Consider the following 21,572-nt stretch of genomic DNA (forward strand, 5'->3'; position numbering starts at 1 on the left):
TCGCGGACCATTTCCGACAGACGTACTATGCTTAATTTTCCATCATTGGGTTTAATACAAACCCAATTTCACAATTGGCTTCTCCGAGGAACCTGCAAGTAATGCCACATTTTTATCAACCCCAATTAAAAAACATTACGAGATCCCAATTCGAGAGGGAGTCTTAAAACTAATGTGTGGTTCTGGTGCTAATTCGGGCAGGGCAAACGCAGAGCACAGGCGACTTGGAAAATGGAGCTCAGATCAGCCAGCTCCTTTGCAGGCAATAGCTAATTTCTCTCTTCATCAGTTCCTTTAATTCTGGTGTACTTGGCTCTCTTCTTGATGTGTCACAGGGAGAGGTGAGAGCCAGGAAAATGGTGAAGAGCCCCTCCTTTCCAGAATAACTTCCCTCAAGGTAGGCATTTGTGGTGGGGAGCTGGGACTGGAAGAAGGTGCTGAGCAGCAAAGAGGAGTCTGTCTCTGGTATTTCAGTCCATAGTGACAACTGGGTCAACATTGATCTCTGTGATCAATGAGATAAAAAATAGTACAAATGGCACTGATTGTAGGAATAGCTTTTGCAGCACATTGTGGAACACAGAATGGTTTGGGTTGGAAGGACCTCAAAGCCCATCCAGTGCCACCCCTGCCATGAGCATGGAGACCTTCCACTGTCCCAGGTTGCTCCAAGCCCTTTCCAACCTGGCCTTGGACACTGCCAGGGATCCAGGGGCAGCCACAGCTTCTCTGGGAATCAGTGCCAGCATGGCCTCACGCCCCTCACAAGAAAGAATGCAAACTCTGATGTGTAGCAGCACCTTTTGCATGCCTCACCAGTCAGGTGTTTGTGCTTAAATCATCACACAGTGTGGGTCACCCTGCTCCCAGCCCTGGGACACACAGCTGAACTGTTCACATCATCACCTCCTGCACTCCTCCCTGACAAACACATTATGCAAGGCACCTGTGCTAGGTGGAAAAAAATCCCAACCCCAACAGCAGCACCAGCTGTGGACTGTCTGTTGCTCCCACCAGCATTTTATCTGGGCCAAGGTAAATGTGGAGGGGCTTTTCTGGAGACAAACTGCTGTGTGTGAGGGGAGCTTGGGGTGTCCATGCTCTGCTAATAAACCTGATGCAGGTAACACCTTGTTCCTCTCCATCTGTGTGCAGCCAAGCACAGTAATGAGGTGCTCACCCAAGGCACCTCTCAGGATGTGTTCACAGCAATTCTGTGAGCAATTCAAAATGCAGCTGGGAGGGGAGGTGGCAGCAAACTGATGTCTCACTAGGACAGTCAACCTGAATAGTCTTTGGATGGATGGCAAACAGGCTTTGCTTTTCCTTCTCTTTGCAGCTTTAACCCACATCTCATTCCTTCTGGCACCATTTTTACTGGGAAAGATTCCAACAAAGTCAGGCTGCTGCTTTAATTGTTGCACTGAAGGCAAATCAAAGGAATTTTCCTCAGACCCTTTTCTCCGCTTCTCACAAACGTGTCCTCAACCCCTTAAAAATGAGGATGACTTTGCAGGACATAGTGGCTAAGAGTTTTCACTAAATTTTTGGCAGTGCCTATAAGATGTGTGTGCCTTTGGTGAGTTTTCAGTGAAAAAAAGCAAAACAAGAAAATAGCTTTTTTTTTTAAATGGGAAAGTTGCATGAAATAATTCACTCTAATACTCAGAAAATACTTAACGTAGAGGACAGTGCAGCAGGGTTTTTTTGGATAATATTTCATATTCACATCTTATTCTAGTCATGTGTCCTTGTGTTTTTGATAGAAACACACACCACCATATTTCACTGCATTCCAAAGATGGACTACCGTTCCAAGAAGTAATTCAAATTAAAACATTTCAAGAGGTGGTGATTCTATTCTGACCCCCAAAATTGTGGCAATGGTTAATTACCCTTGCTGTCTAAACATTTCTTAATTGCAATTTGATTTTGCTTAGCCTTCGATTGCAGGCACTGAATCTTATTATACCTTCTGTTAGATTAAAGAGCCCTCTGAGCATTTGAAATCCTGACCCGTGCAGGCACCGATCAAATCACTTCTTCAGTTTCTCTTTGATAAAGTAAATCAATTGAGAGCTTCTGAAGTCTCATTAGGGCAGGCTGCTCAGGGCTCTGGCTCTTTCCTAGAGCAATTTCCAATTTTCCACAGTCCTTTTTGTGCAGCTGTAAATAAGGCAGGTATTCTGCACATTGCTGGGAACATGCTGTTTATGACAGGATTGTTTCTAACATCAGCAGCTTGTGACAGCAAAGTGAGTTGTCTGTTTGTTAACCCTTTTCAGTGCAACACTGACTCTGCATGCTGAGATGTCCTTTGCCACCTCAGATGTTTTCATTTCTGGAAGCTGCCATCTTCATGAGCCCCCTGGATCCCTGGCAGTGTCCAAGGCCAGGTTGGACAGGGCTTGGAGCAACCTGGGACAGTGGAAGGTGTCCCTGCCATGGCAGGGGTGAAAGGAGATGAGCTTTAAGGTCCCTTCCAAACCAAATCATTTTGTGATCAGCATGAGAGTTCACAGAATACCCTGAAATTTTGTAGAAAACAGTAAATTAATGATTCCCTGGCTCTCACATAATTTGGATGTTTGGGAAACTCTTCAGGTAGTTCATGTGTTTAGTGTGTAACTGCAGATAAGCAAATTTAACAACATTGGCTTCACATATTCGCAAATTCTCCCTTCATATGAAATGGTATTTATGACTCTTTGCTGGAGAAATAACCATGAACTTGCTGAATTCAGCTCTGAGGTCTCATTGTGCCAAGAAGTAGCAGAGTCCAGCAAGCAGAGAGGAGCTGGAGCAGAGGTCACTTGGGTGGAATTTCCCCCATTTGAGGAGCAGCCCTGATAGTGAGTTATTGTTCCTTGCCTGCTGCTGCACCACCTTGTGTTCTGCACTTCTGTGCTACTCAGACAAGTAAAATAAATATGTTTCCCTTCAGAGAAAAACTGATGAACTTCTCCATAAATGTCACAGATAAGATGAAGAGAAACTGAGAAATTAGATTGCCAGACTGTAAGTGGCTCTGAATGATCAGAGCCCTGAGCCACATCCCAGTAAAGCTGCTGGGAGCACTCCTGCTCATGCAGAGCACCCCTGGGGATTAAAGCTTTAGATGCTTTTATAGAGATCATTTGTTTTGAAAACATGATTAGTCTGAGAAATGGATATCTGGACACAGAATATGCCATTGCCTCCTGACCAGAAAACTCAGCCATGCCTCTGACAACTGAAAGCAAAGCTGCACTGCTGTGTCATCTTCCACATGTGGAGAAGCTTCTCTCAAAACTTTTGCTGTAATGTCCACAAATTCCTCCTGTGTCTGAGATGACAGGCCTATCACATCTGCTTATATTTTTATTCTCTTAGCCTTGGCAAGTGATAAGATGCGATACGACACCCTTTGCACAAAATAAATTATGTTTTGAGTGGTGTTTGTGATGGATTTAATTACACACAGAGCCAGTCTCTCCACACTAGAGCAAGGGTTGTCAATTCTTTGACACTTTCTGAGGATGACTAGAGCATGGCTAATACCTCTTTCCCTTACACCAGGGATATGGTGCAAGATGAAAAATAATTTGCTTTCTCGTGTGCGTCAAGGCTTTATTATATGATAAATATCCACCTCTAATGTTCTATCTACAATACTGAGAGTGCTATGGCAAACCAAAGGCAAAACATCATCTATCTAATGATACCAACTGAGCTCTGAAAGGGCACATTCCTTAACAAAGCCTTTTGATAGCAGGATTGGCAGGGAGAAGAGGCTGCACCTTTCATTTCAAAGCCTATGAAGAAGCCACATTTCCATAATTTTTTTTTAAAGTAAATAATTTTCTGTAGATTCCAGAACTTTGCAAGAATTGCTTGGTTAACACCAAGCATAAGGGTATTCTAATCTTATAAGAGTATTTTAATAAGAATATTAGAGTATTCTAATATGATATAAGTAAGTATATAAGACAGTAAGTATTCTAATATTATGTAAGTAAGTATTCTTCCATAAGAGTACTCTAATCTTATAAAAACTATTACTTTTTTTTTTTTTCATCAGTTAACATAGAAGAAAACACTGTCGAAGGTGCAAAGAAGATGCTTTTGTGAGGCTGGCAATGATGTGGGACTGTTTGGTACAAATGGAACAATGCAGCTCTCCAGATGTGTGAACCTCACCAAGCCAAATCTCTCTTTGTCTCCTCAGTGAAAAGAGGCTGCTGGGTTAATCCACCTTTCAGAGCAATTCAGTTACAGCTGAAAAGCTATTGGAAACTTCAAAACAGCATTGTTTTGAACCCAGAAGCCACTAAAGACTGGAAGAAAGAGTTTTCCAGTTCTGTAGGCAGGAAGAAATGGCAGAGAAATTCAGCTCAAGGCTCAGCCTACAACGTCTGCACCTCTGTTGCTCCTTCTGCTCTTGGCCAACCTTAGCACAGGGAAGTGCTGGGAAAACTTCTCCCACAGCTCCTTATTAGAGGCTGGCATGGCCTAGGAGGATTCTGATACATCTGAACAGGTCAAGCCATTGATTTTTGAGCTTCCATTGCATAAAAATAACTCATTGCACAATTTAAAAAGTCAGCGACGGTGGCACTTGCTAAAGCAGCAATACTGGCTTAACATCCTTGAGTTATTCAAACTAGGCTGGGGATTTACTGACAGCAGACTGATTAGGGATGGGGGAAAAAGCTACAGAAGAGTGAAATCCAGGGGAAGTTTCTATGTCTTTCTAAGCACAGGCAGTTTTTGTGTGAGGCTTTGTGACAGAGAGCTCTCTCTGCTTGTTCTGCCCATCTGCAAGGAGCTGCAAGGCACTGCAGTTCTCATCCTCTCTGGAGTGCAGTGACTCTGGTGAGGATCCTCATGAGCAGCTGAAATAAGAACAGGCTAATTGTCCTTTCCTACTGCTAGATGTTCATGGATGCCAGGCAAGGACATTCTGGTTCCCCTGAAGAGACCCTGGTGAGATCTCCTGAACATCTCCAAGAGCTACTTGATGTGAATATTTTCTCCCAAATAATCCCTAGGGTTGTTCTACCTCATCTTCAATCGGAAATCTACCTCATTTATTTTTTAGTATCAGAAATTCACTCCTCTAGTGAAGATATTGGAGCAAAACATTTAAAATCCAGAGCTGTCCACAACTGGAGGAGAAAATGGCTTCACTAAAAATGTGCATTACATAAAAAAGTGTTAATCAGGAATGGGATAGAGGCAAATCCCAAATCCCCTGTACCTTACTATCAACAAATCATGTCCCAGCCAAGCCCAGGGAGCCATGCAATACTGCAGATATAGAACATTTATTAGCAGAAGGCATAATAGATGGGAACAAATAGTACTGAACTGCAGTTAGTGCCCAAAGACAGATATTGGTAGTGGAATGACTGATGCCCTTTTTAAGATATGTTTTTCTTCCCTGGGAATTAATATTAATAAACATCAAAAATTAAACTTATTTTGCTCCTACAGCAACATCCAATGTCTGATGAATTTGTCTGAGAAACCAGAACTCCAAGGTTTTAATTTGTCTTCAAGTCACAAGATAGAAATTTCTCCAATGTCAGGGGCTGTTTCACAGGTTGTTAAATTCAGGTGGAACTGGGCTGGTGAGCAGTCTGTGTAATTCATGTCTTCAAAGTGCTCTGTACTTAACTTCCCATGTGTAAAACAGGGATATCAATCCTTACTCAGATATAGTGCTTAGTAGAAATTTAAAATAGTTTTGAATACTTAAGCATGAGACTGGTTAGATTCCTGCTTCCTATTTTTCCTCTGTAAAATTAGGGATTTTAAAAGTTTTGGGGGCTTGTTTTTGGCTTTTGCTTTGCCATGAGAAGCACAGAGCAAACCTGTTCATTGCTCCTTGAGCTTCATGTCACCAAGTGTGCATTTCACACCTTCATTCCATCAGGTGGGGAAAACATCCCCCAAATGATGGCCAGGGTTTCCCAGATGCCAAATGCCAGCCTGAGAGGAGTCTGACATCTTCCACCAGGTCAGGGCTTTGTTTCTGAAGTACAGCCAAAGGAGAAACCTGCCTGGAGGCTTTTCAGTGGACAGCACTGAATCTCTGGGAAATGAGAACAAACCTCCTGGAAAAAGGACTCCTTTCCTTCCCCACCCCATGGAGAGGCCTCATTCTGTGCCATCAGCATTCTGACAGACAGCAGGGTGGGTGGGTGTGTTGTGGCAGCTCCTCCAAGCCCCTGTGCCCAGGCTGTCAGGCTGTAAACCAAGGAACAGCCACAGGTTGTCATTTTTTCCTGGTCTAACTGTGTCCCTTCCACGTGTTCTGAGTGATGTTTAAAGCAGTCACAGTAGATTGCTGTGTCTATGCTGTGTCTAAATGCAAGGAACATTTACTGTAGATAATCCAAAGAGATAAATCCCACTGGCTAAATTCTGATCAGCCACACATCATCTTTCTGCTTTGCAGTGGAGGAATTCATAGATCATGGAATCAGAAAGTTTCAGGTGGCAAAGGAACTTAAAGACCATCTAGTTCTGGTCCCCTGCTGTGGACAGGCACACCTGCCACTGTCCCAGGTTGCTCCAAGCCCTGTCCAGCCTGGCCTTGGACACTGCCAGGGATCCAGGGGCAGCCACAGCTTCTCTGGGCACCCTATGCCAGGGCCTCAGCACCCTCCCAGGGAAAGAATTTCTGATCTTTAATACAGCCACAGAACAGCCTCTGCCTCTCAGGACCTGCCTTTTTGTTATCCTCTCAAACCCAAACCTAAAAGTTATAGCATTTAACTCTCAGCACACACAGAATCAGGTGGAGCTGCTTCCCAAAACCCAGCCAGGAATTTCTCCAAATAACCTTTATACATGCAACTTCACCCAAAAACTGTAGGCTCCTACCTGCTTTAGACATGCAAATCCTCATCTAAACTTGCAAGACTGAGGCAGGTACAGCTGAGCATCACACACAGCACAGATGAGATGGTTTTAAACAAAAAGAGGGCAATTCAGACAAGATATAAGGAAGAAACTTTTTATAAAAAGGGTGGTGAGGCACTGGCACAGGTTGGACAGAGGGGTGGAAGATGCCCCATCCCTGGAAACTTTACAGGTCAGGTTGGATGGGGCTCTGAGCAACCTGGGCTACTGGAAAGTGTCCTTGCCCATGGCAGGGGACTGGACTGGATGGTCTGTAAAGATCCCTTCTGACCCAAACTGTTGTGTGGCTCTGTCAGCTGCACGAGTCACAACTAAGCCTAAGGCAAGGCAGCCTGTGGCAATGTGGCCCAGAGCCCCAAACCTCAGTCACAAAAACAAATACCTGAAAGAATAAAACCTTAAGACTAAACCTTAATTTTTGAATTTTTCTTTCCTTTAAAAAAAATAAATTAAAAATCAATTAATAACAACAACAAAATACAAGCGAAACCAAAGTTTTCCAATAAACACTTGACCACGGGATTAATTCAGATTTCGGAAGCAAAACGCTTCACAGTGCTCTCTGCAGGTTATTTTCATGACACAGAGAGTGTGTTTGCTCTCCAGCTCGCCATACCTGTGCTCTTACCTAACAGCGTGGTCGATGGGACGGTGTCTGATGAGACTTTGAGATGGAATTCCGTTCAGCCACACGACACGGAACAGTGCAAATCAACAGGGGGGCAACGGGAGAAGAGAAGTTACAGAGAATGAAAACAAGGTTAGCTGTGTCTCACACTCACAAGCCTCAGTCTACAGGTCATATTGGGAAACGTACAAAAGCAAAGGAAATTTAGGAATGAAAGAAAAGTCTGGCACTAGTACCTGAGTAGTAGGAATTCAACATAGATTTGCTCTGAAGGGTTTTGCTTTGGACAGAAAATGAACAAGGAGAGGGTGATGCTAGGTAGGAAAGACATAAGGAAAAGACTTTAGACATATATTAAGAGAGAGAAAGAGAACAGGGAGAATGTTCCTCAAAGAACACAGTAATATGGGATATATAAGGCTTATCAAAATGAATTATATTTTTCATTTCAACATGCATATTACATTTATTACATTGTCATCATGATGGATTTTCTTTAATATAAGCACTCCAGACCCCAAATATAGTATTATAGTTACTGTAAATCAATGTGTTCCTAAATAGGATACACAGAGAGCTACATTCATAGGTCTGTATTCTAAATGTTCTTTTTTTAAAACAAAGGAGCAAACTTAGGGTTTTGTCTCTAGGAGAAAATTCCTCAAAAATGACCCCCAAAATACAAGCTACAGACAATCAGTTTTGACAGCAAAATAAATCTACTTAAATACAAAAATGCACTAGTGGGGTAGCAACTTTTTGGTTAAAACATTACAAGGGATTTGTTCTTCAACCCAGGACTGTTCATAGCAAATCCTATAATTTTTTCCCCGTGTGAGTTTTTTCACCAAGACAAGCATCCTTGCCTTCTCCCATTACAGCATTAGCTTTCTCTGGACAAGAATCCACAAATTTCCATACTAATCAAATCAAGTATTTCCATATTAATCAATTTTTTTTTTTTGGAAAGAAGGAAGGGCTCAACATCTTCGAGGTAGATTCTTGTCTTGATAGTAAATGTATGAGGCTGGTTTCTACCTACAATAGCAAACATGTACATTCTTATGGTAATCCATCACTTTTGAAGGCATATTCTTTTGTTATCACTCTGCATTCACTCTCAGAGTTACAGGCATTTATTTATCTCCTCCTCAGAATGTTGGGAAACAAGCTAATACAAATCTCAGTACATCAGAAAGATGACAACAGATAACACAGGAAAAGCTATTCCATAGCCCAATGGAAGTAGATAAAACTCAGTGTACATCAAAGTAATTTCAGAAGCAATTTTTTGTATCTCTGGAGCAAACATCGCTTAAAAATTCTAAGTTATTCTGTGGGGAAAACCAAAGAAGTCACTGCTCTAGGGAGTTTCATAAAGTCAGAATTACCTCCTGAAAGTTTATAATCACCTAGTAAATGAACTCACTCTCATTCTGCATTGTCCCACCATATCTTCAGGGTTACATGACTTCAAAACAATCAAATTCCTCACAGCTTGGTCTGCTGGAGCTCTGTCCCAGCTGCCCTCAGTCACAAAGTTCTTCTGCTTTGGGGCTTCTGACACTTCCCTGCTGTTTGTCAGCCTAAATCAGCCTTTCTCTTACCACACTTAAAATGTGGCCACATTTGGAGATCCATGAAATAAGATCTGGACAGAGCAATTGGTTTGTACAGTGTCAGAATCAACACTCAGGGTTTGGAGCAGGACTCAGTTTTCTGGCATTTGGGGGTATAAAAGGACTCATAGGGTCATAATGCCTTTCCAGAACTGCTGGGGATGAATTACTCCAGATAAACACCTCAGGTCAGCGAGTTTGATTAAAAATGTAACCAGCTGAGGTGTATGAAATGAGCTGTGCTTGTGACACAGGGAGATTACTGCTAGATTCAGATTAAAAAGGAGGGAAAAAACCCAAACCAAACCAAAAGAACAAAACTGAAAGCAAGCAAAACCCCAAACCAAAACAAATGAAAAACCAAAACAAACAGACAAAAAAACCCCACAAACACAAAACACAAGTTTCTTAAAACTTTGGAGAACTTATTCCTGAAATCAGTCAGGTAGGGGCTTGTATAATGAGATGTGTACACAGGGCTGCTGCCTAACTAGCATTTCTTACAAGCACTCGGGTCTGCAATCAAAGGAAACACGTCCAGAGAGGATTTCACATCAGGGTAGAGATTAAGACTTCATTAAAAATTCTCTTTGTGCTCCCTGGAGTGGCACGTGAGGCCACACAGATCCCTCCAGTCATGCACAGTGGTGAAGGCTCCTTCCTATTCTGAAAATTATTCTTTCATTTTTACAATGTTTTCTAAACTAGCAAACCCCACAAGAATCCCATGAAAGCCAGTAAAAGGGAATTTAGTTTATTTTCCTTTTATGTCTTTGCTAAAATGTGGTTTAGTCTTTTATTTTGAAATTAGGATTTTTTTTTTTTTTTTTTTTTTTTTTACTAAAGGATCTCATGTTGCTGCATTTAGCAGGCAGCCTATTACAAGGGAAAATTATCCATGGGGTAGAAGCAAAAACTACATCTTTCTGTATTTTTCTTCTGTGACTTAGAGCAAATCTAAAGACCTTTACATCTTGCTCATCACAAAAACATGCAGGAAAAGTGTGAATTTCAATGTTTCTTGGTTCAAAGGGATCCTTTAAACCCTGAGTGCCACTTGCCTACCTCTCCCTCTCCTGTTTTTGGTCTCATAAGTAAAATCCCACTGATTTGGTAGCTTAGAAAAGTGGTTACTATTGTAGAATTCAGTTCCCCCACTTCCAAAATGCTCTCTGCCTGTAACATCAAAGCCACTGACTTCATCTGTACCAGTTTCCCTCCCAAGGGTGTCTGCAGAGCTGTCACCCCCCAAACTGAGATGTCACAAGGGTTAAACACACCTTAATCAATCAGTCTCCAGCAAAACTGGCTGCATCTTAAGGGGTTAAATCCTCAGAATCAAACAGCTCCTGCCAGAACCCCTGCAAGGATGCCAGGATGACTCTGCTGGGACAGGGAATTCTCCTGGTCCATGGCATTTGAGCACAGCAAGGCCAGAGGAGCAGTTCCTCTGTGCAGAGCACAGAGTCAGTGCATCCCTGCTGAGCTGATCCAGGGCTGCTTCTCCCATCCCTGCCAAACCCCACAGGATTCCTGCCTGCTGACACTCCCTGCACACCTCTGTGGGCAGTGCACACACTGGGGGAAGAATTAGGTCCACTTTGTCTCCCATTTCCCATCTCCTTTAACCCTGCCCTGAGCCAATGTCCACAATGTGACTGTGCTGCTTCCCAGCATTCCTACACACCAGGGAGCAGCTCAACCTCTGCCAGGGCCATCAGCTGCCTTCCATGGAGTTAGGATCTGGTTTTATCTCTTAAAAACCAAGATATTTTGAGAAAATGAACTATGGTTGTTCATAATCCATGAGTAAAAGCAGACAGCTGGAACAGCCATGGACTAATCTATGTTTCAGCAAACATTTTCCCTGATTCTTTACAGTGTGGGAGACAGAGATTGAGTACAAAAAATCTCTTCAACACCTGTAACTATCAGTGAGAATCCTGCCAGGATAGCAACTAACACTGTGAAATGGAAAGAGGGATGAAGGGCTTTGCTTTGGGCCAGCAAAAGATAAATGCCCAATTGTCTCCCACTTTCCAGCCAGACCTGAGGTCTTGATGCCTCAACAGCAAACAAGGGGCTGAGAAGCAGGAGGGGAACTGTTCATTTGTCATCTCCTTCATGGTGCAGAGCATCAGGCAGCAGCCTGGGGAGTGAAATGTTTAAATCTGATTTTAAAAAAGTAGTGCCTTCTGGTGAAAGGGCAGGGAGATGGGGTAAGCAGCAGCAGGAGGATGGACAGATCTCTCCCAGGAGAAAACCAGTGGCCAGTTGGAGAGACTATGGGAAGATAAAAGCTTCTATAGGGATTCATTGAATTTGTTCTGTCTGAAAAGCTATCGAAATTTGTGTGACAGAAAGTAAAAACTGGAGTCAAGGACACAAGCACCCTGTATTCTGCAGGTAAACCTGTCTGCAAGACATTCAGTAACTGAGGGATCCTAATTAGCAAGATGTCTTGCTCTGTTTGATTGCTTTGGTGAGCTGGCAGGATGATCCTGGCACTGAAAACACTTTGCTTCTCTTGGTGGACTCTTGTTCCAAAAGGAGAAGGGGCATTTCCAGCTCAGGTCCCACAGCTGAGGGGCAGGATGGAGAGGGTGACTGCCCTAAATGGCAACTCTAAATGCTGTTTACTGTTAGCAGGCAAAAAAAAACCCAAAAAAAATTAAGAAGGAATCTGACTGCTGCTTAAGACAGTTGATTTCAACAGCTCTGGTGGATAAACCCTGTAAAACTCTATTAGTTAGCAGGAAGGTTAAGAACTAATCCTATTATGTTATTCCAAAGTTGGCCTGTATAGAACCCACAAGTATTAAACTCTATTAAGGAATTTTTTTTTTTTTTTAAATTCTTCTACCCATAAAATTCCTGTATCAGTGTGTGCACACTACTGCACAGAACTTACCTCCAACACCTCAGCATCCTGGACTTGGCAGTAAAAAATTTGGAGAAATCATGAAGGTTTATTGATAATGCTTTCTCATTGACATAAAGAGGGAAAAAAAGGAAAGAATCCACCCATGACTGACTCAGGTTGTAGGGGGAGGCAGTGATAAAATCTGCAGAGATGTCAGACAAGTAAAGGTCTAACTGATTAAAAAAATTGAAAACATGGAGTGATGTTTCTTTACGAAACTTGTAACCATATTTTCTATAGTTGCCATTTCAAGAAAATGACTAAGCTGTTTTAATTAATCTGTCAAAATACCACGATGGGGGGAGGGAAATGAGGTCACATTTCAAGCTTGTCTCTTTTCTAATTTTCTGGTTGGAAAAAGAATCCCCAAACTTTTAGAAATCCAGATTCTGAGGGAAGTGTTAAATACTCAATTTTCCCCACACATTGCAGGGATGTCTGTCACAAAGCTCTCTGCTGCTCTCCTGGCTTTCAAAGACATGAACCCCAGACAACTCCTGCTGCCTCCTTAGGAGACAGAGCTACTCAGCACCTGAGAAAATTAGATCTTGGCTGAAGTCAATTTAATATCAGAGCAAAGTGTTCCCTGCCAGCCCTGGCTGTCCCAAGCACCTATTTATCCATCTCACAGGTGTGTTACACAAAGTGGCAGTAGCAGCACATGCAGATGGAATTTGCCATGACCTGCAGAGAGAGGGAAAGGAAGAATTCACTCAACCTGTCCCACTCGATTTGAGATTACAAGGGGAGGTTTCAATGATAAAACACATTTTGTACCATGAGCACTTCCATTTTAGTAATCTGGGGAAAAACCCCTTCACTAGAGATGCTGAATAAAGACTTTTAGTAGACACTTGAGTTTTAGAGTTGATCCCTGTCCAAACTAACAGGCTGAGTGTCAAAAGAAGGAGTGACATGCCCATAGTGTCTAAGTTTAAATTTATTTAATACGAAAGAAGTTTACAAATCCACCATGCAATCCACCATGCACTCAACCTGGATCTAGTGAGGCTAAAGTCGGACTTGGTGCTGCTTTACCCACAAAACTCTTTTAGCTACAGAGGTCAGAGGGGTTTACAAGTGTTAGCTAAGAGCAGTTTTACTGAACCCGTGTGGAGGATAAACTGAGGACACAGACAAAGGAAAAAATGCTGTCTTTCCATTCCAGTTCTCCAGCCAGGAGACCAACCCTTCTTTCATAACAGTTTCATACAGAAAATGTTACTTCATCCTACAAGTCAGCTGAGTGATTTGACTCTTCTACTCACAAAGGAAAAGTTATTTCTTAACAACAAATAAACATGCACCTCTTTTTCGGATGCAGTTATTAGAACAGACTTCATCAATTATTCTCAGTAGATTTGGACCCAAAGGAATGCTCTCCCTCTGTCTGGCAGTTAAATCAGGGGCAGTGTCAGAGACATTCCAGATTTCTATGGAGCTTTTGCAATGATCTCCATCACTGCCATTCCTAACTCCTCAACATTGTGCCCATAGGAATAGGTCCTTTTAAGAACCTAGAGCTCTCCAAGGGGGTCATATCCATTGCAAGCAAGTTAAACTTACTGAATCCATTAACATCTTGGCAGCTGGAAGAAAAAGCTTCTTCATTGTGAACAGCACTGAGTTTGGTGGAGGTCTTGTCAGAAGTAGCCACGGGACCCATCTCCCTCTGCGTGCTGGTCTGAGTCTCCTTCTGCTTCTTGGCTAGCTTCCTTTGGGGTGGTTTGGAGAGGGGAGAAAGCAAGGTCAGTTTGCCCTCGTGAAAAGCAAAGCAGTGGTAAAACATTCTGACAGAATCATCCCACTTGGTCAGACATGCAGGGCATGTGCCAAACCACACGCGAGGAAACCCCACAGCTCTTTAGTGCTGCTTGTGGAGCACGGTGAATATGGGGATATTTATCAGTCTGTGAGCTTGGCTGGCCCTCCCAGCCACTCATCTGGCACAACCCTGCATCACCCCAGCAGTGGGAGTGCTACCTCAGCTTGGGGAGGGTGGAATAGCTGCAGCCCCTCGGTGGGTACCCAGGAGGAGCAGAGGGCTCGGGGATGGAGCACAGCTCAGTGTGGGGACTGTCCTGTTAGGGACCAGGACATCTGCATCCATCCCTGAGTGCTCCAGGGGACTGTGGCACCTGGCTCTGGGTGACCTGCAAGCTGGAGCAGAGCTCTGTCTTGTCCCCAAGCCCTCCTGGATCCTGAAACATTCCCCAAAGTGCACTGGGCATCGCCAGCCAGTAAAGGGTGGGGCACCTTAAAGGTTGAAGTCGTTTTAGCAATATCCAAATATGTCCTTATTCTGGGGAAACGGGGCTTTCCTTGTTTTGAGGAGACATCAAAAATCTTTGTGAAAAGCAGCCTTGCTGCCTGCTCTGAAAACACTAACAAAGCTGAGAACATAAGAGGCTCCTCTTTTGCAAACACAGGGAATAATAAAATGGAGAAAAGCAGGAAAAGTGAGCTGCTAAGCTTGCACTGACATTTGACTGCCCTGTGCTTCGTTCGTATCAGAGAGCAAAACCCTTTAAAAATGAATGTGTGACATTCTACAATCCACACCTTGGAAAAATATCACACAAATCCCTAGCACCAGCAAAGAACTTTGCTTACACGACTTCCCTAGATAAGAAAATAAAACAAAATAAAAGGGAGAAAAACAGATTACTGTAAGAAGGAGCTTTAGTTTTCTTTCTTTCCTCCAACTCAAAGAAAAAAAAATGCTAACAACTAAATCATTTTGCAAAGAGGTTTTTCTTCTCTAAAACAACATGCTTATGGTAAGTACTACCCATCTTTTAAACTTAATTAGATGCTAAAAAAAAGCACTCCTTGCAACATAGTCTAACAGGCTTTATTTATCCACAGAACATGTCAGAGTGGCATTTGCAGGCGAGTTCAAGCACACAGCTGAGCCCCAGCCTTCAGGAGATGGGCAGCTTGGCCACTTACATTTGTTTGCAAAGAAGGGTCAAAGAGAGCTAAATCCTTTGCCTGTGTCTGTGGGAAAAGCCTATTTTAAAGCGAGATAATCCAGATCAGGAGAGCACAGATTTCTGGAGAAAACTCGGATGTTTGCTGCAAACTTTCGAACAAACACATCTGCTTCATCTGCTCAGCCAGTTGGGGTTCAGCCATTTCCAATCAGTGGTTCCAATCCAAGCCCAGAGCTACTCAAATTGGGTTCATCATCACAGGGATTTCCTCAGATCTCCCAAAACCCCCAGGGTGTCTCCACTTGTGCAGATGAAGATGCAAAGAGGGGAGCAGTCCTCGAGTGATGAAACAAAAAGCTGGTCTTTAATGATGTTAAAAGCTTTGCTTCCAAGTGTTCAGCAGCATTGGCACAGCCAGATTGAGGAACCAAGAGCTGCAGACATGGGAACCCCTATTTTTTGGTGCTGTGGTACCTGAGGTGACTACAACAGCCTTGAAGTGTGTAAACCCTGCTGTGTGGTTCTTTCAATCCTGATGATTTGCTAATCGAACACGCCAGTGTGAATTCTTTGGCACCAGGAATTAAAATCACTCAGTGGGAAACACTAATCCAAAATGCAGAAGTCCTTAAAAACAAGCACTCTGGACTGCTGGGGTGAGCCACTACAGACAACCACTGCTGATGGTTGAAAATGGTGAGTCAAAAGGGGCAACTTCCTCATTCAATCCAAATTAAATCATTTGTGGCAACAATTATCTGTAAGTCCCATTGCCTGATATCTTTTCAGAAATGCCAGCAAGCTACAAAGAGCTGGAACTGGCAAACTTGTTTTGTCTTTGAGTGAATGAGCAACAACATTTCTGCATGTCCTAGGCAGGAAAAAAATATCCCCAAACCCAAGCCCCTCAGTCCCCAAAGGCCTGCTTACAAAAGCCCTATGCAAAGGAGTTCTACCTGGTCCTGTAGAAGACAGAGAGGCCCCTAAAACATTGGCTTGAATGCCTAAAAAGAAAAGGTGACATGAGTTTAAAGTTCTCAATCTACCTCGCACACACAACCCGGGTCTGCATCTGAAAACGCCACAATTTTTCTTTCAACAGCGTCTTATCAGTTTCCACCTTTCTCCCTCTCTGTTGCAAGAACATAAAAATTCTTCATCTAAATTTAGAGGGGAAAGGAAGACAGATCTCTTTTGAGGATTTCAGAGCTAAGCTTGCCAGACACATCAAGGGGCTCTCAGTTTCTAAACGTGCCTTTTCTGCCGCCGTTCCGTGTCTGGAGAGAGTGGCAAGACAGGACTAAGCCTATTTGGTCCTTACCATCATTATAATTCATAGAAAAGATTAGAAAATCAAATGACTAGCACTTTCCAGAATGTTAGGGATGTGACTTAAAACCCACAGCTAGGTAGAGGTTTATTTCCCAGCACGTCAAAATGCCTTTTGGAATTGGAAAAGCGTTTATCTGGAAATGCTGTTCCCATAAATAGGGCTCTCCGAGAGATCTCTGTGAATCACTGACAAGCCACGCCGGTGACAAGGCTCCTGCTGTCCCCACTGACCAGCCTGCCCTGCACAGAGCCGTTTCAACGGCCCAACAAAGCTGCTATCAGAGCATTAGTGTCAATCACGGGCTGGCTGAGTGTCCCCAGCACAGCCTGACACCCCACAAGGAGCAGACACTTCCCCACTCATGCATTATGCAGCTGGAAAGGGGAGGAAATAAAGGACCAGGCGGATATTGAGGAGAAGAGTCTGAAACAATGGACACAGAATGTCAGGATGGGGATGGAATGAGCTCAGTGCTGGTTTACATTCAAGGGTAAGGGAAATGTGCTGAGAAGAAAACAAGAATCCATGGATGGAGTTTATTGGGTTGTCCTTTTCAGTTTGAGGGGTTTGGAAATGAAGAGCTGATGTCTGCAAGCACCACACACACACAGAGGAGGGATGAGACACAAAGATGCTCAAAGTTGAGTGAAAAAAATGAAAGCAGCTGTATAATCAGGCAGTTGATGCTGACCCCACTAAAGCAAGGAGAAAAGCTATTGGCAGCGAGCACAACTGAGTGTGAATTTAGGGGAAAAAATGATGGAGATTTGATTTGGTTATTTTTGAAACTTCTACTCCTATCAGAGACAAGACATAAAATCTGAAGCACTATATTAAAATTGTGAGAGTTCCACTTAAACAGTCAAGGAATGCAAACTTGGTACCAAGCACTAACCATTTACTGCCATGGGCATTAATCAGGAAGCTCCAGCAATATTTTCTGTAAGAAGTACCTGCAGGATCAGATTCCTGTTTTGCAGAGGTTTGGATGACTATCAGGGATTATTTTTTAAAAACAGCTTCAAACTCTTCTCTAACTTCTATCAATTCTACATGCATGAACATTAAATCTGTAAGTGCCACTGCTCGAGAACTCTCGTGTGTGTGCGTTGACAGATTTAATTTTAGATGTTTCACCAGGATGGATTATGTACACCGTGGGGTAGACTTGCATGCACAGGTAATTTAAACATTAGGTATAGATCACGGAAGTTAAACGTGAAATTTCCTCCCACAGACACGAATTGCACGTTGCCCTCATTTTCAATAAGCAATTTGAGAAAGCCAAAAAATAAAATTCCTTTTAGAGAATGGTCCACAGCAAACTCCTAGGAGTACACATGTAATTTATGATAAAATCTGCACCAATTTAAGGCAGGCAGTGATGAGCCATGCAATTACCAGGGAGCACTGGTTAACCAGCAGGTCTGTTGGACAGGATCTCCATCCCCTAAACCTGTAGTAAATGACAAATCCAATTTGGAAGAACAGTTTCATGCTGTTTAAAAATAAGGGTATGGCACTATAAAGTGGGTGATCCTTTTGCTCTGACTGAGGATGAGAGAGGACTCTGCTGCAACACTTCTCTTCAAATCAGACATGTGCCAGAGGGACAGGAAAGGTAAAAAACATCATGGAAAACATGATCTGCAAGCAAAGGCCAAAGGAAATGTGGATCTTTAATCTGGAGAAAATGAAATCAAATAGGGCTGATAGGTCTTCAGACATGAAAAGACACCACAGGGGAGCTGTTCTCACTGTCTGCAGGGGTTGGGGAATGGGACCTCTGTGAGATCCCATGGTGCAGAATAAATCTGTGCTTCCTCACCTCCTCCTCTTGAACTGATTTCAACCTGGGCAGTTTTCTTAGAGCTCCTGCAAGAGCAAATCCCCTCCTAGAGCACCTGCACTGACAGCTTGAATTGTGCTTTTAGCACCTGCCCTGGTGAAGGCAAACTCAGAGCAGGTTGTGGCAGGAGCAGAGGAAGTAAAAGGTTATTAAAGGTTTAGTAAAAGAGTAGGGAAGAGTAAGAGCCACTGACACAGAGCAAATATCACAGGACAGGAGAAAGTGAAGTCAAAAGATGCCCTGAGTGTTTTGCACTGTGGCTAAACAAGCACAGCCTCCTGAGAATATGACCTAAGCTTCACTTGATCAAATTAATCACTATTTGAGGAGGATACATTTTTAGTTATATTTATTTTTTCTGTTTTATTCACAACCAGGGAAACTTTGGACAAGATGGGTGCATGGAGGAGCAATGTAAGTCTGTGCTGGTACAGACAGCCACAGATCCTGCCCTCTGCAAAGTTTGGGTTTGCAATCACCACACAGACACACTCTAAATAAAATCTCATCTACTTTCTGCATTTTGGTATATTATTATTTTTTTTTAATTTGCTTTCATTAGGCTGGCATAGCCACTGATTAACAGTCCTGTTTTTCCATCATCTAATGAGAAAACCACCTAGTGAGAATGTTTTTTCTTAAAATCCTGATTTAGCAAGCTGACCTGTGCAGGCAGATCCTACCATCCATGGAAATGTATGGAGATATTAATGTATGAATATGGTTATACAGAGGTATGCTTATAAATAAAATAAAGGGATGTTTTTCTTTTCAAATGTCCCACAGATGGTGGAAATAAATTCAGCAAAAACTCTGTTATTTAAAAAAAAATTAAGTATAAATTTAGCTTAATGACCTTTGACAATCTCTCCCATGAAAACAATCTCCCAGCTGAAACCACCCAACAATTAAAACTGGTGTGAAATTCCAGTGAAAGTTGAAGGAGCTTCTTACATTGCAAGAATGTCCCTGGAGCTCTGGCCAGTTCAGGGGAAAACAACATCTTGGCCATTGAGTGCCCTTTTCTTACAAATAACATTAAACTGGGTGCTTGTAACACATACATGAGTCTCTGTATTTCCAGAAACACTTCCTTGGTCTCATATTGCTCTTGATTAAATTTCATTCTGCAGCCATTACCCAGCCCAGGAGAAAGAAACAAACCAAAACAAACAACCCACACACAGAAAACATTTTCATTTCTTTTCCTGGTGAGCAAATAATAAAATCATGATATGGATTGCTGCAGTTGAAAATACTGCTGCAAAAGAGGTGTCTGTCCCTAAATGCAAACCATCCAGTAAACTGGATGAAGTGCTGTCTGTATTTTACAGCTTCAGCTGGGAGAAAAAACATTTTCCAGACCTGGCTGGGTTGATATCTTACACTGCCTGTTAAGCTCAGAGAGACAGCAGCAGTTCTGTCCCAACCTTAGGCACCATGTTTGTTGGTGTAAATGCAGAGAACTCCTAATTCCATCTCTCTCTTCCCAAGATCTCAACCCATAGGCAATCAGTCTTTGCTGATGGGTGAACTGGAATATACTGTATAATGGGTTACAAGTTGGGAATCAAGGCCTCCTGGGTCTTATTTCCACTTAAAGATCTTTATGGTTTTCTCTTTCATCCTTTCCTAAATGTTGTAGGAAGCTTTCAATTGAGTGTTGCTATGCAAGAATCCCATAACTATTTACCTCTAACTACGTATGCCCAAAATAGCTGAAAGGGCTCCTCCTATAAATGAATATTTCTGACTGGTTTCACCAGAGCTGCAGGTACTCAACCATCTTACAGAATCAGATTTTCCAGTCCTGGATTGCAGCAGAACATAAGATTGGCTGAGGAACTCCAATCTAGAGATTACCACAATGCTGTGCCCTGTTTCTGTAAAAACCAGGTACTCATGACCTAAGTCTCTGGGACTTCAATAGAATTATCATTCAGAACTGTTTGGAAGAGTTAGGGCTGGGGATTTTAATCCCTTACAAGAAGAAATGCCTGTATAGCAGATGACAAATGGTTGGGAGGAATTATCTGAAAGCAGACAAGAATTGCTTTAAGAAACACAGCTTTGAAGTCCAGAAACTGAAACCAAACATGAAGTGATATAGTCCATATGGTCACATTTAAAGATCTGCCAGCAGATCTATTTGGGAACCTGCTTCTCAATACTGGAAACTCATTGAGCTGAATTTTGCTTCAGGACTAAATCATTCATATGAGGTAAGCAGAAAAACCAATTCTATTTAAAAAAATCTCTATATATCCATATTGCTGCTGTTATTTCCACATTTCAAATAAACTTAAATCCAACCTCTCTGCTCGTATGAGTGCAGCAATTTCAATCAAGTTTGGCTAAGAATTGCACAATCCTTAGCAATTTCAGTTTTTCATCTGCAAATTTAATGCAATGCCCTATTTTGTGTGAAACTTGAAACATGGAACTCAGTAGAACTTCTTCATATGGACTCTCCTGCTTTCTTCCATCACTAAGAGTGAGCTCTTTGTAGGAGATTTGGGGTGTGTTATGGGGAGGCAAAGCTCCATGATTTCTGCATGCTGAGCTCAAATCTAGCTCCTGTGAACACTGAGTTTGCCTGATGACACCTCTGGCTTTTCCCTGGTGTGATGTGCTGCCTCATTAAACCTTATTAAAGCCTTTGCTTTGGCCTCTGCTGGAGCTCATTGCAACCCCAGGCTTGGGTGACCTCCAGAGCTTTCTCTCTTCACTTTTCCTGAGTCACTGCACTGCTCCCTGAGGAAAAAGGGTCCAGCAAATTGATCCACAGCAAATAGACCCCTTAAGGACCCCTGTGCTTGCTCTGGCAGAGCAATCCTCAGCTGACTGCTTAAAGCAACACTGTGCAGCTGTAAAATGGGTCACACAGGGCTCAGATGTTGATTCATCCTTTTAAACACACAAATCTCAAAATAAAATAAAGCTGGGAACACGCTGACCACATACTGCCTGCTGGAAAAGATGGAATTCTAATGGAAAACCTGGGACTGAATTTCTCAGGCAATGGTGCTGCTGGTTGTAAGGAAAGCAGAACAGTATAACATGAGAAATGTGAAGAAGAGGAAAGGTTCTATCAATAAATTCACCTGGCTCATAGCTCTGATGGGTTAGAACCATTCCCTATTTACACTTAGTTATCTTCTCTTTAACTGGACTGTTTGGGGTCAAATTCCATTCTTGATGAACCAGTGTGAAGTCTAGAGGGAACAGAGTTACTCTGCATTTACAATTACATCACTGGGCAAAGTCAAGACTCCTGATGGTGTCCTAAGGCTCCTCACATGCTTGGAAAGCAGGAAAGGTCTCAGGTCACTGAGAAGCAAAATCCCTCCAAGCAGTGGTACACAGGGATCCTCC

The 21,572-nt window shown here is 42.7% G+C and overlaps 1 protein-coding gene across 1 annotated transcript in view; it reads right to left on the minus strand.

The window, feature by feature from the left end:
• PTPRT (protein tyrosine phosphatase receptor type T) overlaps nt 1-21,572 on the minus strand; it is a 416,079-nt gene that overhangs the window by 44,368 nt on the left and 350,139 nt on the right. Inside the window, exons 16-19 of the mRNA XM_085079316.1 lie at nt 15,972-16,019; nt 13,646-13,794; nt 7,774-7,851; nt 7,538-7,573 (exon numbers count right to left, since the gene is read on the minus strand). Coding sequence (XP_084935442.1) covers nt 7,538-7,573; nt 7,774-7,851; nt 13,646-13,794; nt 15,972-16,019 — 311 coding nt within the window. The remainder of the gene's footprint in view (nt 1-7,537; nt 7,574-7,773; nt 7,852-13,645; nt 13,795-15,971; nt 16,020-21,572) is intronic.

Source organism: Lichenostomus cassidix, chromosome 20 (assembly GCF_008360975.1).
Source record: "Lichenostomus cassidix isolate B80296 chromosome 20, HeHo_3.0, whole genome shotgun sequence".
NCBI lineage: Eukaryota > Metazoa > Chordata > Aves > Passeriformes > Meliphagidae > Lichenostomus > Lichenostomus cassidix.